Consider the following 17,163-nt stretch of genomic DNA (forward strand, 5'->3'; position numbering starts at 1 on the left):
TGCATTTTAACAACTGCAGTACAACTAAAACAACTGAGAATTGATATTTCTGATTCTATGTATAGCAGTTTTGGTGGGGTTTGTTTTATCAACCTTCTGAGCATACCGTATTGTGTGAGGATAGTTCTGAGCTACACAGACAAAAAAACAAAAACAAGTAAACAGAACCTACACTTATATCCAGCACAAGCTGTAACCTTCAGTATGGAATTAAGAGGAGTGTCCCCTGCATGATCCCCTTCTAACATCAGAGTTTAATTAATAGAGCATTCACTAACGACCTTGAACATAACATGACCCACTGAACCAACAAAATCTATAGCTGATGTAACAGTAAACTCATCACAACTAGGGATTACTGCTAGAACAAAATTATGCAATTAGGGGCAACAAAATAGCAGAGGTAATCTAGATTTCAGAAACACTCATAGGAAAAAAGTTACAGTTCTCTTTACACATTGCAGATTACATTTACTGCAGCACCACAGGAAAGAGAACCATGTACTACTTCGGACAGTATGTTAAACAGTTACCTAGAGCTTTTGAAAGCACATGCTCTGATTTACCAGCACTTACATCCAAGCAATTTCCTGTTTTTTTCTCCATTAGACTTTGAAAAGTTTTCTACCCTCACCATCTGCATTAAAAACAAATCTGCACCTTCAAGTTGCTGCTTTTTAAAAATGAAGCAAGAATATTTGATTACTGGAGGAAGATAAAGAAGTCACCATTTCATCATCAGCCTTTCCAAAGTCTGCTCTACGACAAGCTAGAATCCAGGCTAGGGTTGGATTTATGGTCTCACAGGATTAAAAGAACAAAACAAAGCATCACTTCAGTAAATGCCTAAATAAATATCACTTTTCAGTTGATGTATTTGACTATCCTGGGCAGAGAACAAGATATTAGAATAGAATAGCCATCTATGTTTGGGTCACATTACCAAAATATAATCAAGTAATCTTACATACATATGAATAATTTACTAGGCCTGCTGAAGCTGGTTTTCCCAAAAAAGGACTCTTTACACTTTATTCCTTCAGTAAAGCAGAAGGAACAGCAGGATTTCTGAAGCCTAGTCCTTAGTTTCAGAAAAAGTGATGTGATTCACACTACCTCTTCAGAACTTTCTCTTTTTCTTCCCTTACTGCATGCTTGGAGAAACAAGTCAACTACACTGGTATCTGCAACAGTAAGATAAATATTTTTACAGTATTCATCGAGACCGATGGCAAGTTTCCATTTGCTTACACATGAAAGTGTACATTTTTGACTCCAACATTTACATTTTGGCTCCAAAGTACAACCACAACAACCATAACTGCTATAGACCATTTTATTATCTACTATGAATCCCTAAAAACAAGAGGTAAACCTGAGAGAATTGTCTGCTTATTGATAAAATTATACCTGGTTTGTACAATCATGTTTTACAGACACAATTTTTCTATTAAAAGTGAAGAAAAAAAGCCACACTTTTGAGGCATAAGAAATGCTGCCAAAGCCCTAGAAGGGAGAAAGTTACACCTGGCAGTTATTTTTGCTAATTTTTGCCACTACTACCAGTTTCATTCACAGAATGCATTTTAACTTCTAAAACATATGTATTTTTAAAGAAAAAAAAATCTACTAGCAGACTTTGCTCTAGTCACTATTTCTAGAGCCCCAAAACCAAAACCTTTAAACAGAACCTTTAAACATCCACACCACAGTCTGAGCTTTCCTAGCTCATCGTGGCTTGATGATACCTGCTCGAACTATCCCGAACAAGAGAGAGCACAAATAAGAAGTTGAATTAGCACTCTAACCAAGTCTAGCACTGCCTCGCGAGCAGTTCCAGGATTACTTCCAATGCACTGTACACAGGATCCCTGGGGGCTATCATTCTTACAGACGTAATAGTAAAAGGTAGCACTAGACATATTCACTTACTTTAAGCCCAGCAATCACACAGGCCTCCAAGGGCAGTGCTGTCCAGCTCGCAGGCATTCAGGTCAATCCTTATGTAACACGCACAGATGCTCTTGTCTTACATCTGCTTCAGGCTTCTCTGCTTTACTACATTTTTTAACGTATGAGATTTAATCCCACACTACAAAATCAAAGAACCTAACAGAGCAACCAGTTCTCAGCTTTTCCCCCCATAGGGCCTACGAGCCTCTGCCACCTACAAACACTAAGTGAAGCAGACAGCCCCTCGCAAACCTTCCGCTTCCCAAGTTAAACACAGTTAGTAGAGGAAGCTTCCCCAGCCACCCACCTGCTCCCCTCCCTCAGCTGCCTGCATGCTCTCAAACCACAGCCTGGCCTCAGGTGTGTGAGATTTCTCATTGGTGTTTTAACTCCTTCTTGCCCCAGGGAGTTGACCCCAGCCCATTGGCCAAACGTAACTGAACTGAGGATCGCCACTCTCCACAGGAGAAGCACGTTCCCACGTTCTCACCTGCAGTGGCTTCTGCACAGCGAGTGCCTGCACTGATTACAGCAAATGATTTCCAGACAATTAGTTGAGTTAATGTAATCATTTCTGAATAGGGATAGGCAGTGAGACACAAAAGGCATACAATATTTACCAAGCTGTTTATAAATATTACAGGTAGAGTATAAAAGAAGAGGTTTAGGCTGACTAATGAAGGAGAGGGGATTTCCTGGAGGGTTGCTGCTTATCAAGGCCTATGTTCAAGACTGATCTTTGTTCCTGAACTCTATGTGCTTCAGAAGTTTTCCTCCACCTCTGCTTCCAGACTCAACTGAACTATCCCTGGGGATCTGGAAACACCCTGGGGTTTGTTTTCTTCTTGGCTGCCAGCGGTTAAGACCCTTCCCAGCGCGGAGCCCGAGGTGCTGCGGCGGCCCCATCTCCCTCGGCCAGCCAGCGGCCGTCCCCCGCGCTGCCCCTGCGCGCCTGTACCTCTCCATTGCTCCTCACCTTGGCCACCTCCTGCTATTCTGCTTTTTTATTTTATTTATTTATTTTTTTTTTTTTTGAGTGTTTGGTTTCGCGCTTCTCCCTGTTGGCGTTTCCGAGGCCCCCGGCCCGGGGCGGCCGCCGGGGGCGGGCGGAGGCTGCGCCGCCTCCGCGGCCGAGCGCTGCCCGCCGGGGAGCGCGGCGCGGCGCGGTGCTGCGGCGCCTTCCCTCCCCGCTCTCGCATTCAACTAGTGGGAGCCGCTCCGCCCCCGAGCAGCGGCGCGGCCGCCCGGCCGGCGGGCGGGAGGCGCCGGCGGCCCCGGCAGGGCGGCGCGGGCAGGCGCGGGGTGCGCGGCCGGCGCCGCCGGCAGACGATGCGGGCGGCGGCCCGGCGGCGCGGGCGGCTGCAGGCGGGCGGCGGGCGGCGGCGCGGCGCCTGACCGCAGCGCGGGGCTCCGCTGCCGAGGATGCTGGGGGGCGATGCCCGGCGACAGGGAGGACGAGATCTGCCAGAAAGCGCTGCAGCTGCTGGCCGAGCTGTGCTCCGTCGGGGCGGTGGAGAACGAGAACTGCCGGGATTTCATCTACTACCTGCGGGACAGAGCCCGGCCCCGCCTCACCGACGCAGGTAGGGCCCGCGGCGGGCGCGGGCGCCCGCGTCCTCCCGCCCCAAACGCCCTGCACGTCCCGCGGCGGGGCCGGTCCCGCGGGGGGGAGCTGCCGGCCGCCGTGAGGGCTTCCCCGGGCCGCGAGCGGCGCGGCGGGCGGGCGGGCGGGGGCTTGGCCCGGCCCGGCCCGGCCCGGCCCGGGAAGGGGAAGAAGGGGAAGGGAGCCCCGCCGAGGCTCCGGGCAGCCGCGCCATCGCGGGTCCCCGCTGTCACCAGCTCTCCCGCCTCTTGCCCTCACACGCGCTCGGAGCACAACTGCTCAAGGAGATGCAAATCCCTCCTCTATCGCTCTTCCCAGCGCAATAAAGCGTTAACCGCCTGCGTGCCGGCAGCAAGCCCGGGCGCCGGCAGCTCGCCCTGCGCGCTGCCGCGGCCCGGCGCGGCCCGGCCCGGCCCGGCGCCACTTGCCGCAGGCCCGCGGCTGCCGCGGCGCTCGCAGCGCGCCCCGGGAGGCTGCAAGGACGGTGGGGCGCTGGAGCGGAGCAGTCAGCGCCAGCTTTCTGGGGTTGTGTGTTCGCGAGCTGAACAGTCTGGTGTGTGTGCTTCTGTGACAGAAGTCGGAATGGGGGGACTGTCGGTCTGACAAGACGTAAACTGAGGGGTTTTTAATTGTGTTTTAATTATGGCTGCCTTGCTTGTTGTATCTGGGCATAATTGTCTGATTTTAAAACTTCCACTGAAGTAAGTTTTTTAATTAGGAACTTGAATTCCCGCTGCTCAAAAATGGTGAAAGATTGATAATGTTCTGTATATAAGGGAGAGGCAAATTATAATTGTAAGTAGAAATTTACTATAGTTATTAATATTCTATCAAGTTGAATTTGCACCGGTACGAGTAGAAATTTAAAGAGTTCACCAAAAACCTGATGAACGTTTATAGTACTGAAAAACCTTAGTGTTAGATCAGCTGATCATCACAGGACAGTATTAATTTTTTTAACATTCTCTGGAATAAATTAGTTCATTTAGCAGAGAGCAGTCTAATTGCAGTCTAAAAGATTTTCTTGTAATTGGTGAGTCTGAAAAAAGCATTCAAAGTGTAACTCACTGACAAATGTATGAATACGCTGAAAGACCTTGAGTAATCTACTAAATATAAGAAAACTGAGGAGAAAAAGACTTCCATCACAATAAATGAATTAGGAATTTTCCAACATTCAGTTTGCTTCCATCCAGAGCATTTGTAACCATTCTGCCTTCCCCTCTCAGTTAGAAATATTAAGTGATTCATTAAATGTTTGATAAGATTTTTTTAAAAAGAAAGATTAGGCAGATTTGTTCATGTAAGCAATAATTTTTTTGTGACAGGCACCTGTGATTTTTCTGCAACTTTCACTTACAAGGGGATCAATCACATACTTGAATATCAGGTGATAATTTCCAAATGTCTACTTAAATCCATGCTCATTCTGAATACTAAATTACTTGAAAAGCATATACAAGACTTCAGGCTCAGATACTTAGATAAGAACTTCTGAGATTTCTTTCAGAAGTTTTTTTTTTTTTTTTTTTTTTTTTTTTTTAGTTTTGGGCAAAAAGGATACTTGACATCTGTTTGGGAGCATTTTTAAAGCACAGTGTGTTCAGTAGAATTTATCACTGCTACCTAATGATAAAAAAGATTTCTGTATTTATTTTCACTGGTTTTGCTTAAACCATTACCATACAAGAGACATACAAGGTGGTATTGCAATCCTGCTTAATTATATCGAGCAGTGATCCCTAACCTTTTCAGCCAATGTACATCAACAGTGTGCAGATTTGCTGCAGGCAGCATCTTTCTATTGGCCTCAATTTTAACGTTTTATTTTCTGCAGCTGCAAGCAGTCTCAGAGGGTCTTGCAGGCAGCACATTACTCATAAACCTTGACTTGGAAACCAATCCTGTAGAGTAGCAACATTATGTTAGGAATTTATTTAATTTGTCTTGTATTTCTTTTTAATAAAATACCTATGTTGTTCTAGGTAAACTGCATGCCCATGGGATTTGTTTAGGCAGTGCTTGGATTTGGTGGTATAGGCTATAAGAAGGCAGTTTTCTTGACTTACAAATCGAAGTAGTAATACAAGTCGCAATGATAGGGTAGTATGTGGACCAAATCCAGCTTGATTTACATAGCAAGTTTCACTGACTTAATAGTGAAACGGCATTAATATGCCCTGATCCATCCACTTTCTAGCACCTGGTGGCCCAACATGGGATATGAAGAAAACCTGTGGTGAAAGATAGCATCTTCTTGGCAGAATTAAGAAAAAGATGCTTTTTTACAACATAATGTTTTTTCTTCTGTGAAGATGACTTGTGTTATTCAAACCAAACAACTTTCTCTTAGGCCAGGCAAAGGAACAATCTGAAAATGCATACAACATTGTTACAGCTGAGAAGAATGCAGCTAGCAAACATATGTGACAGCATTTGTACATGTAAGCTTTTGCAAAATAAAGGGCATAGTCACCTAAAGCCATCTACACGGTAAATAAAGGAATGGCCCAAACCAAACGTGCTATGTATCGTCTTTATGTGGGCTGTACTATGTGAGTAAGAGTAGGGCTGTACAGGTGCAGTGGCTACCAGAAAATTCAAAATCTTAGGGAAGAAGTGAACTGAGGGGGTTGCTTGAGCCAGATGTCAGGGTTTGTCCACAGACTTGGCCTCATGCCCTCCTCAGTCCCAGTGCAGAGCAGCAAGATCTCTGGAGAACAACTCATTTCTTGCCTCGCATCTGAAGCTCTGTGTGTATCTGTCTTCCATCTGAATGTTTGGGGTGCCACTCAGATTGGAGGGTAGACTAGATGCTTGCAATATGCACAGAATCTTTATCTTTTGTGTAATTTGCCCTGTTGTGGGAAGTATTGCACAAGTGCTTACGGCATTAGTTCAGGGCTAATCAGCTCCTGGTTTAATGCACTCAGCCAGTGGATTTAAAGGTGACAGGGATAAGTCAGATGATAAAGGTATTCAGAAAACTAAAAATGCTTATTAGGTATTTAATGAAAAATCTTGAATTACTCCAATGAGAGCTACATGTCAGAGCACCTTTGAAAATCCCAGTAGGCATCTGTCTACATCCTTAAGCATTTAGATACCTTAATAAGCTGGATCTTTGTTCCACTCCTCCATTTCCTATTTGTAAAATGTTTAAAATATTTGTATATCATAGAGGGAGTTTATGAGGATAAATTGCCATAGAAACTCTAAGCACATTAGATATATAGTATATTAATTGGGGAGAATTTATATGGACCTGATAGAGATACTCAGGTGGAAACCATTAGTCATACAGGCATTTGAAAACATTCACTCAAGATCAAATAATAGTACCCCATGACACCAGATAAAGTCAAAAGAAATTTTGCAGATGAGGAATGGAAGTTGTTTTACTGGAAGAATTATATGAACTTGTAATCAAAAATATGAAGGAAGGAAATATTAATGAAGAGACCCTTGTTAAAACAGGAAGATGAAGTCATTTCCTTGTGGACTATTCCTCTAGTAGATTCACCTTGCAACTTTTTAACTGAAAAGCTTGATGAAGCAATGAATGAAAACTGCCAGAAGGGACATACATTTTCATACATGTGACTTTGGATGGTTAGAGAGATGGACACTTTGAAGAAAAAATAATCAGGAGGAAGAATTAGACGTTTTTCATATAGGATAGTTACAAGTTTGGTGTAGGAGAGAGGAAAAGTAAGTAACCTTCTTTTGTTGATTAAAACTAGTATTATGTTCTCAAGTCTACAAGCTGGCAAATGACTGTGGATTACACTTCCATTCTAAATAACTTGGCTACATCAGATTCAAATGATATTTCAGAAATCACTCTAAAAGTTTTTGCCACTACTTGATGTTGTAGCACTTGTTTATTTTTACTATTTTTACAAGGGTTCATCACAGAGCAATTTCCCAAGGATGGCAGTGGTTAGCTGCTATTGCTCTGTGCAGAGCTGCTGCATTTCTGCATTGCCTTTTGTTGTAGTGGTTTCCCAACTCTGCAACTGCTTCTGCTGCCTGAGTACCTTCTGTAGGATGCAAGGTATAGCAGCAGTGCTCAGTGTGTAGTTTTATGTTTGCTGGTACTTGCTGAGATATCCGTAAGTTATGTGAAGGACAAGCATAAAGGCTTGTCCTTTATGCTGAGACTACCTCACACAGTATTACATATCCTTAGCACATTCAACAGAAGGAATTTTTCTTCCTTTAATTAAAAAGGATGCAATGCTAAAAATTTACGATAAAAAAATTGAAAAGGTCACAGGAAACTTTTTAGGAACCTGCAGAGTGGATAAGAAGAAAGATGTTTATGAAGGGAAAGGATATATAAAGACAGTAGGCCATTAATCATGATGAATTTTCATTAATGTCACAGTGAGCAGAATAATGAGAGTTGAAACAAAAAGTAAAGCTTCCTATTCTTGTCTCTTGTATTGGATTGCACATCTTGAGGATAAGCCAATAAACTATTATGTTGTTCTTAATTATGGTACTTTACAATTGACCAGTATATGCTAAAATTGAATACATAATGAATATTGTGGGCTTAGTGAGAGGTATTAGACATAAAATACGCTACAGGTCATTAGTAGGAGATCAATACTACATAGCAATAGAAGGACAGATTTTAGTATTTAATCAAATTAAAGATAGTTGAATGTAGTCAAGAAACCAAAAAAAGTAGGCACAGAAACGTGATGGCTATTGAAGGTAAAGTTACATTCTTGTAGTAGAATTAATTTAAGACTCTTATTCATCATTGTTTTAAAAAGTATACTTCCAATTACTTAATTCTTATGCACAATTTTAGTATTTGGATTTCTTGGGAAATCTGTTTTCCAGTTTTACAGTTACCTATTTAAAGGGCAAAAATGAACAAACTACGCTGAAAGAAAAGCAATGACGTGCGCGTTTGCAACAACTCTCAAACTACAATTATTTCTCTGCAACCTCAAAAAACTAGATAAAATACGAATGAAAATGAAATAATAATCTCTCTAGATAAAGATTTTACTTTAATGTGACGGTATAATTTCCACAGAATACAAATCTGTTCTTTTTACAAGTAACCTAGATATGTATAGATGTTTTAGTTATAATTTGTACTTAACAAATAGAGAAAAGGAAGACGGGAAAGATTGCTTCTATTATACAGCTGTGATCCTGAGTCTCAATCAGGTTGTAGCATAGTCAAATACTGCTCAAACATGAAAGGACAGATCCTTGCACTACTGAAGTCATTTTACATTTTTTCAGTTGACTGTGTCAACTATACTTGTTTGTGTTTTAAAGAAAGTATATTTACTAATATGCGCTCTCTATATAGTGTATATATATTTTATATAAACAATAATTATTTACAGAAGTCCTTGCAAGCAGATTTGTGAAGTAAACCTAAAAGTCAGAATAACATACCAACTAAATGAGAAGTCAGTTATCCAGGGACATCCCACAGCTTATGTAAGTTTCTTACAAATGTGCCCTGAATGTTAAAGCAGATGGTTATTTTGAATTGTCAGTAACTGAGATGTACATAATTGAAAACTGCCTAAAAAGTAATCACAGAAACAACAATCCCTTAAAAATTAGGGTACCTAAATACCATATAGCCTTTCTTACATAACAGTACGTGGAATTTAGCCCTTGTACATATGTCTATATTTGCTGCTAAAGCTTTGTTTGTCATAATTCTCCTGTTTCAACAGGATCTGTGTATTCCTCTTAGGTATATAGGACAGGAGGGAGAGTTTGCTAATTATAGTTTCCTAAGAAATATCAGTAAGTTGAATTTTTGCAGGCAGCAATTTAAGTTTGGAGACACAAAACTTCAATCACTTAAGTAGAGTTGTTATTTTAGTAAATTTATGGGCTATTAATTCCTCAAAAATGTATGAACATGTGTTACAATAATGCTGCGGTTCAATATTGGCAAATTTCTGAATGGTTACATTTCTGCATTAATTTGGGTGACCCTAGCACAACTCATCAGCCACATTTCCCTCTGGATACCTTTTTGGAAATTTGTTTTCCAAACTAATTTGTGAGAGTTTAATTACACTGATAATTAAGAGGAATCTAACTCCAAAATGATGGCTGCCATAACAAACAGCTTTATGAACAGCAAACCAAGTTAAATTCAGTATTACTCAGGTTTTACTGAGGTTGCACGCCAGTATGGCATGTGAACATATACTGCAATTTTTCCTCTTGTGAAGCATTAGCAGGATCTGCATCCTTGAACTGGCTGCAGAAAATAAACATGAACTAAACTGCTTGGTAACCTCCACCTGTGTCACAAATGTCATTGCTGTTGATCAACAGATGCAAGTGTATTTTAGCACTGAATAGTACATTCTCATATATTTGTGGTATTTTTTGCTCCTTCCTTACTTTGATTAGCTTTTTTTTAATCAGGTCATCGAAATGCAACATCTGTCAATGAATCTTCCATTACTTTCCTTGGGCAAGTATTTTACACTATCGGATGACTGAGAGAGAGATTAATTTTTCCCTTTTTAATTCTATCCATGACTCCTCTTTGTACCCTAGTGGTCTGCTAGGGCTTTGCACATAGGCAGAGCTATGTTGACACAGCAGACCTAGAGGACTGCTCTGACACTCAGGAGTTAGGGATTTGTTTTCTCAGAATTGCTTCTGGGTTGGGAAGAAGGGATGGAGCCAAAGCTCTTCCTGTTCCTCCTTCATCTCTGTGATAGACAGGAGGGAAGCAGTTACAGCTCCTTCCCATCTCCTCTGTCATGTTGTGGCAGCAGTGATTCTTTGGCAGGTGACTGCTACAGATTGAGTAATACGGTCACAATCATATTCTTAATACATAGTTGAGACAAACTCTTAACTGAAAGCTATTACTTCTGGCCTTTTCCTTATTGGAACATTAGAGAACATTATATTTTTGCAATTTACTCTTTAATTTACATTTAAAATCTCATTTCCAGGTTTTCGTTCTTCACTACTGAAAATAATGATCATTGTTGGTTTAGTGCAAAGCTGTACTTAAGGACTTCCTATGTTCTGCATTTTTGCAGCATTTTGTCATTAATTTAAGCTCTTTTGTGGCTTTATGTAGACTGAAGAGATAAAGATTATTTTAGTCTAAAGCTTTATGTCCCTGTCAGATTGTTAACAAAATACGCGAGTTTACAAGGCAGCAATTTTAGTTCAAGAGCTCATCAGAATAATTAATTACAGATGGAAGGATTTTTTTTTATAAAGAATGCTGTCAGTTCCAGCTTATAAAATCTTTAATTCCTGAAGTTACAAGATAAGTCGTCTTTGCATATTCTACAGTGCTTTTAAATAATGAGTATAAAGAACAGAGAAATTCTATAACATTAAAAAAATGTTATGCATAATAGCTGGTGGTTTGCACATTAGTTGTATTAATTATTGTAATCACACTGAATCTTGTGTGTTTTAATTTGCTGCATTTTTTGGATTTTAATTCATTCTTTAATCAAGTAAAATCAGTTTGGCTTCCTTCAGCAGACACATGCACTACAGGAATTTATCTTATTTTGGTTAGATAGAATTCAGAAGTGGATGGAGTCGGAACTGGCATATAGACATATAGGTCTTTAGTTAAGTTACAGTTGATGTGTGTATATTGAAGATAAATGTTGAAAGAGTACAAGTCAGAAAAATCTTTTGGATTGTTAATGTAAATGCAACATACTTAAAAAAAAAAAAAAAAGTCAGATACTAATAATTTCAGAGTTAAAACTTTCAAAGTGCATGTAAAATAATAGGAATTAGGATTTGAAATGGGATCATTCCTTGCAGTGTCCTTACATGTCCAAAGTGATAAAGTCTTCAAAACTTCCCTTGGGAATGTTTTCTCAGTCTGCTACATTTTCATGAGGGAGTTTGTTCAAAATTTATCACTTTTATCTGTTTATCTATCTACTCTGTTTATAAGACTCCCCAAATACTTTTTCCCCAACAGATGGACTTTTTGTGTGTATATGCAATTATTAGCCAAACACTGATATTTACCTCTTAAAATATCTTTTTGTAAACCAGTCTTCATTGGTTCTTACCTAGGTTACATTGTGTCTGGTCTCTTCATTTGCTTCCTAGATTTTGACTTTTTCATCTGGATGTCCCCGCTACGTTTCTCAAGCAGTTTCTCATTTTATTTACTGCCCTCATTTCTAATCTTTTTATACCTCTTAGTATTTTATACCTCAGCAGTATTGCTTGTTATCTCCTCAGATTTAGTATAATTTGAGAATGTAATCACACTGCTGTTCAGTCGATATATTTGACCCATCTTACATACCAATTATCTCAACAGGCAACTGGCCACAGCGATAGAAATTTCTATTCAGAGTTTTCTTCTACAACCTTTTCTAGTTTTGTAATTTGGAAGAGGTTCATGTCTATACAGTTATGGTTTCATTAATAAATATTAAGATATTATTGGAAGAGTTTTACATCAATCAAAATGTATAACTAATTATTAACTTGTAACTCAATACAAGTTATTCTACAAAAAAAAGGATGGTATAACGCTAGTTATCAGTAAGACCAAAGAGTGCTATATTTCCATTTGTACCAGATGCTTTAGCCATTTGAAAGAGAAGTTTCTTTTATTTTCCCTGGAGAACATTATGGATGTTAATAGTTACTAGTAGCTAGTTATTCTGAATTTCTATATTTCTAATCTAGATTTCTTGGAATGCCTACCATAAATAGGGTGTTCTCGAGTATTCATTATGCTGAAGTCTTTGCACAGCATAAAGCAGCAGAACATTTCTGAGTTTGGCTACAGAGACACACACCAGGTATTGAGTAGGTTCTAGCTGAGTGCGATTCCAGTCCCCTTAACAGAATCCGGCTCACGTCGGATATGCAGCAATGGCATTACGACAGTTATCTTCTGAAAAGGGCTTTTAGGGCTGTTAGCAACCAAACACAGCAAAACAGATTCAAAATACAACAAGCTCTGAACAGAACACTTCTCCTGTTACCAGTACTATTTCTTTAAGCTTTAACAATGTGCTTGGGACAATACAAGACAAAAATCTAAACTAGCAGCTCCAAGAGTATTGGAGTTCAGTTTAATTTTGTGATTGTCCTCTTCTTAGCAGCAGAGCATGCCACCAAGAAAAGCTCGTCTTACTGCAGATGCCTCTAAAGCATACATGCTATCAAAAGTCCAGCTCAGTCTTTATCTTTTCCAGGTCCACCCTCCCCCCGCCTTGTTTTTAATTATCAAATGCTAATGGTAGATTGAATGAATCAAAGCAGAAGTTTTCTCCATCCCAATTAAGGACTGTGATGAGATCATCTTATCTTGTGAAGAAAATCAGTATGGAACTGGAAAATAGGGACTAGAAATTAGGCTTAAGTGCTAAACCTTAAGGAAGGTAAGAGGTTGTTCCCCCTTGATTTGTTTGTTGTCAGTTCCATGAAGAAGAAGAGGTGAAACGGACCTTGGTGGGAATGGGTTCTGTTACCGGCATAGCCACCGAGCCCCCTCAGCCAGGGGTCCGGAAACCTCCAGGTGCAGCAGGCAAGAGTGCTGCAGCCCCGGGCAGGCAGCCTGCCGCTTGGGCAGCTCGCGAGACTGGCTCGAGGAGCAGAGCAGAACAGGCAGCCAGGCCTCGGAGGGGACAGACATCACTCCTGTTCCTAAGGGACCAAAGAGCACTGAGCAGATTTGCTGGCAGGCAGAAAATGGAGTAAACCAAACTGAGGCCTGGGTTTGAGGACCTGCCTACAGGGACATAGTAGGCAGGGAAAGTTGTACATATGCCGTTTTTCTTTCTGTTAACCCTACTCACTTTGCACTTTCTCTTGTAAAATTATATTTCTAGTTTTATTTCCCTATTTTATAGGGAAATTTGCTTTTTTCTGAATTTAAAAGCCTTTTGATCTTTTGGGAGGTCACTGTAAAAAAAGCTAAAAGCTTTGGCTATCTTGGGGTCCCATTATTACTTTTGTAAGAGGGTTCTTAGTTTGACAAGCCTGCCCGAGAAAGTATAATTTGACACAGTCACTAGGGATATGGCTAAACAGGAAAGAGAAAGCTTTACTGTTATAGCTTCATCTAATGAGGAAAAGCTGTCACCTCAGCTATTTCCTATACAGTTCACTGTTCCTGCCAGCTTCTCCTAAATGTAGAAGCTGTAACATTTTTATCTGCTCTCATTCTCAAGCTAATAGGTCTTGTTCATGCCTACCTCATTCATTCTCCTATGTCCCTTGTTCCGTTGTGTTATAAAGAGTGGTTTGGCTAGTCAAGATGATTTCTTTCATACAGCTGCCATGAGACAGTGACTATAAAATAGTTAAAAGCTGTGCCCAAAATAGTATTGCACAGATACAGGTTTGCCAGAGAGATTTGATAATAACTGTTGTGTGTGTCCTTCTGTGGCTGTAGTATTGCAAGGGAGACTCTGCACTGTGAACAAAACTGCACGTTCCTCCTTTGATGTAGTTTTGTCTCTTCTTTTGTGTCTTTCTTGGGAGCTAGAAACCAGAACAGACTTTAATAGCAACAGCAGACCAGCAACAGCTTCAGCCACCTCAACTTTTTTCCTCCGCCTGACAGGGGAGAAGTGCTTTTTCACCTTCAGCAACAACTGAAATACAATATCAGGATTTATTTTTACTTCTGAAGGCTCTAAAAGAAATACATTAAAAGAAGATGGAACAGGAATTTTGTCAAAATATTTTACATACCCAATGTTTTGGCTGTTTTTCCTCCATTTTCCGTACCCCTCTCCTGAGGAAGATTTCCAGTGGTGGTTGTTGCCATGGTACTAAGCAGGACAAGGTCTCTACTCAAATCTCAAAACTATGTTAACTGTTCATGGTTGTCTAGTGAAAGATTATTTCTTCCTACATGTCAAGCTTGTTTACTCAGAATTAATGCAGTACCACTTCTCTTATTCCAAAGTGGATAGAGGCTCTTCAGGTCATTCCCCTTGTGTCAAGGCAAATACAAGCTTCAGCTGTGCTGGAAGAGTCTTAGAATTAGCCCTGTGCTTCCGCTTCCTCGTTAGCTGTTCAAATGAACAATCGCTTCACGCCCTGCCGAGCAGCCGATTGGCCTTGGAGGGAAGAAGCATCTGAAGCAGTACTAATGTTTCATTCAAAATCGTGAGAGCTAGGAGGGAAGGGGCGGGGGGAAATCAGGGAATTCAGGACCACAAATCAGTACTGCCTTTTATTTCACCAGGCCCTTTTCTCTGGAGAAGCATCCCTGCTTGTCTCCCACCTGGGCTTTTTCTCAGGATGGTCTTGCTGACTTGGTAAGATTTTTTTGCCAAGAATAAATGCATCACTGTTCAACCCTCTCCCTCTTCCCTGTGCTTTTCTCTCCCTATTCTCCCTTCCCTTTTTCCAACACTTTTATCAGTATCTAGTAGAAGATACGCTGTAGGAGAGATGGAGGAGCAAAGAAGCTCCGTCCTCTGCTACTTTCCCTCCTCCTGTCACCACTGCTGCATCAAGTCCTACTATACGAGGCACATAAAATCCTTTTTTATTCTATCAGTAAGCAAAACAGATCAGAAAGCTATAAAATTATTGCCTTAAAATGCTATATCAATGATGCATCAGCAAACTAGATGTGATAAACCAATCAGTAAAGGAAGGTAGTGAAATGCATGACAGCAAGAGCAGACAGCTGCATCAGGGAAATACACAAGTTCATGGACTCCAAGAGTATAAAATATCCAAAGCTGTAATAACCACTTTTTACAATTCTTAATTCTTCTGTAGCAGTCCCAGCACTCTGAAGCACAGTTGCATTAAATATACCAGAATACCTGCCATGCATAATATAACTGATGTTAGAAAAGACATCACCTCAAAGTCTGTATCCATATAAGATCTTGGATTCACTGTAAATAATACAGTACATGCCAGGGTTATTAATATGGGAATGTTGCCACTAACTGAAGATGGTTTTCTTTGAACAGGACTAGGAAAATGTTATGTACAGAAGTATTACATAACTAGCCCTGGACTAACGGGGAAAGACCCTATTTTTACAGTGTTTGAGGCAGTATTGTTCCCAGTAAATGACAGCAAACAGAAAGATACGCACTAAGCCATTAAGTATTTCTGAGAGAAATATTAATATAGTTGACTTTAAGAAACCTAAATGCTGTTTACCCTTTTACTTAATAGTCTTTGAAAAAAAGCTTTAAAAAAGTATTTCCTGACTCAGCAAATGAATTAATGGAATGATACTGACATGTTCATTTAAGATAATGGAAAGACTTAGCTAAAGCTATTTGAAATCGGAATTGTGAACATACATTTGCCTGTCTGCAAATGCTTGTGAATCAAATATTACTCTATATTGTGTCAACACAAACCTGTTTGATTCACTGATACTGTTTAGAGATGGTAGTATGTTGACTGGATAGGATACTAATTGGGTACTGAGAAAACAATGTTTGTTTGTTTGTTTTTTGCCTTAATTGTGCAGGTGACTTAGTATATGATCTGCCAGAAGTCTCTCTATGCTGCTTTTATGCTGCCAGTCATGTTGCCTTTTTTATACTGATGTGCGGTCAAAATTCCAGCTAATCCCTTGTATGTAATCCATGGGCATGTTTGAAATGTGATGACAGTAAAGCACCGAGCAGAAAACAGCCTAGCAAGCAGCCATGAGAAAACAGTAGGCCCAAGGACTTGGGTTGAAAGTTGTTTTCCTGAATATGGCTCTTTGTATTTTAATAGCGATCAGACAAGAGTCTCTGCTCCATTGGGGTGTCTCAGCACTTTTCTCTTATAAATAATAAACAATTTTTTTTCCTTTGTAGGTTAGTAAATAAAGATGTGCCTGTGTTATCAGCAAGGAAGCAATAATTGAGATGCAGAGATTTGATGGGATATATATCCAAACAGGAATAAAAGCTCAAGCAGGATTTCAATCCCTCTGTTTCTGTGCTGGGCTTAATCTTAATGTTTAGATATGGAATTTATTCTTGCTATCTCTTTGTAAGCTTCAATTTATGTTTGCAGACTAAATCCTACCCCAGTCTCTAGCCTGTTTCTCACTGTGCAACAGTAGTAACAGGTTAACTTTTAGATATCTTTTGGATAGCTCAGCATTTTGCAGTTTAGTACCTCTTTTTCAGCATAAGGGTTTCAAACATTAACTGTCATGGTCTGGTTAGTTTTGTAAATGCACATCTTAGCATGAGGACTACAATAATGCTAATCCTTTTTACATTATTGTAGCGGGAATATGCAATAAAAATATCTTTCATTGTGAGAAAGGTTTTTTAACGTGCCTCCTCCCACCATGATTAAACAGTGGATTTTTACTGTTTTTTAAGCATATTTACTTATTTATTTTGTTAGCAGACCTCAACATGCTTTTTTTCATTTTTATATAACTTCTAAGGTGAACCGTCACCCCTTATATGAAAGTCCTCTACAGAAACTGTTTAATAGTTACGCAACTCATTGTCTACTGAGCAATCTCCTAATAGCCTGATTTTCAGAAGTCTAGAAATTTGGAACATGCATCTCTTTAAGGTTTTTTGTTTTAAGTTAATTGGATTTAATGATATATTCACTCTAATTAAAAAAAAAGGGCACAATTA

The 17,163-nt window shown here is 40.1% G+C and overlaps 1 protein-coding gene across 3 annotated transcripts in view; it reads left to right on the forward strand.

Annotated features, from left to right (window-relative positions):
* Positions 1-3,379: 3,379 nt before the first annotated feature.
* The window catches only part of SYT9 (synaptotagmin 9), a 63,291-nt gene continuing 49,507 nt past the window's right edge, over positions 3,380-17,163 (forward strand). For all 3 annotated transcript variants that reach the window (XM_062576557.1, XM_062576556.1, XM_062576559.1), the window contains exon 1: positions 3,380-3,536. In XM_062576557.1, the coding sequence (XP_062432541.1) occupies positions 3,389-3,536 (148 nt within the window). In that variant the 5' untranslated portion in view covers positions 3,380-3,388. The remainder of the gene's footprint in view (positions 3,537-17,163) is intronic.

Source organism: Rhea pennata, chromosome 5 (assembly GCF_028389875.1).
Source record: "Rhea pennata isolate bPtePen1 chromosome 5, bPtePen1.pri, whole genome shotgun sequence".
In the NCBI taxonomy this organism is placed as follows: domain Eukaryota; kingdom Metazoa; phylum Chordata; class Aves; order Rheiformes; family Rheidae; genus Rhea; species Rhea pennata.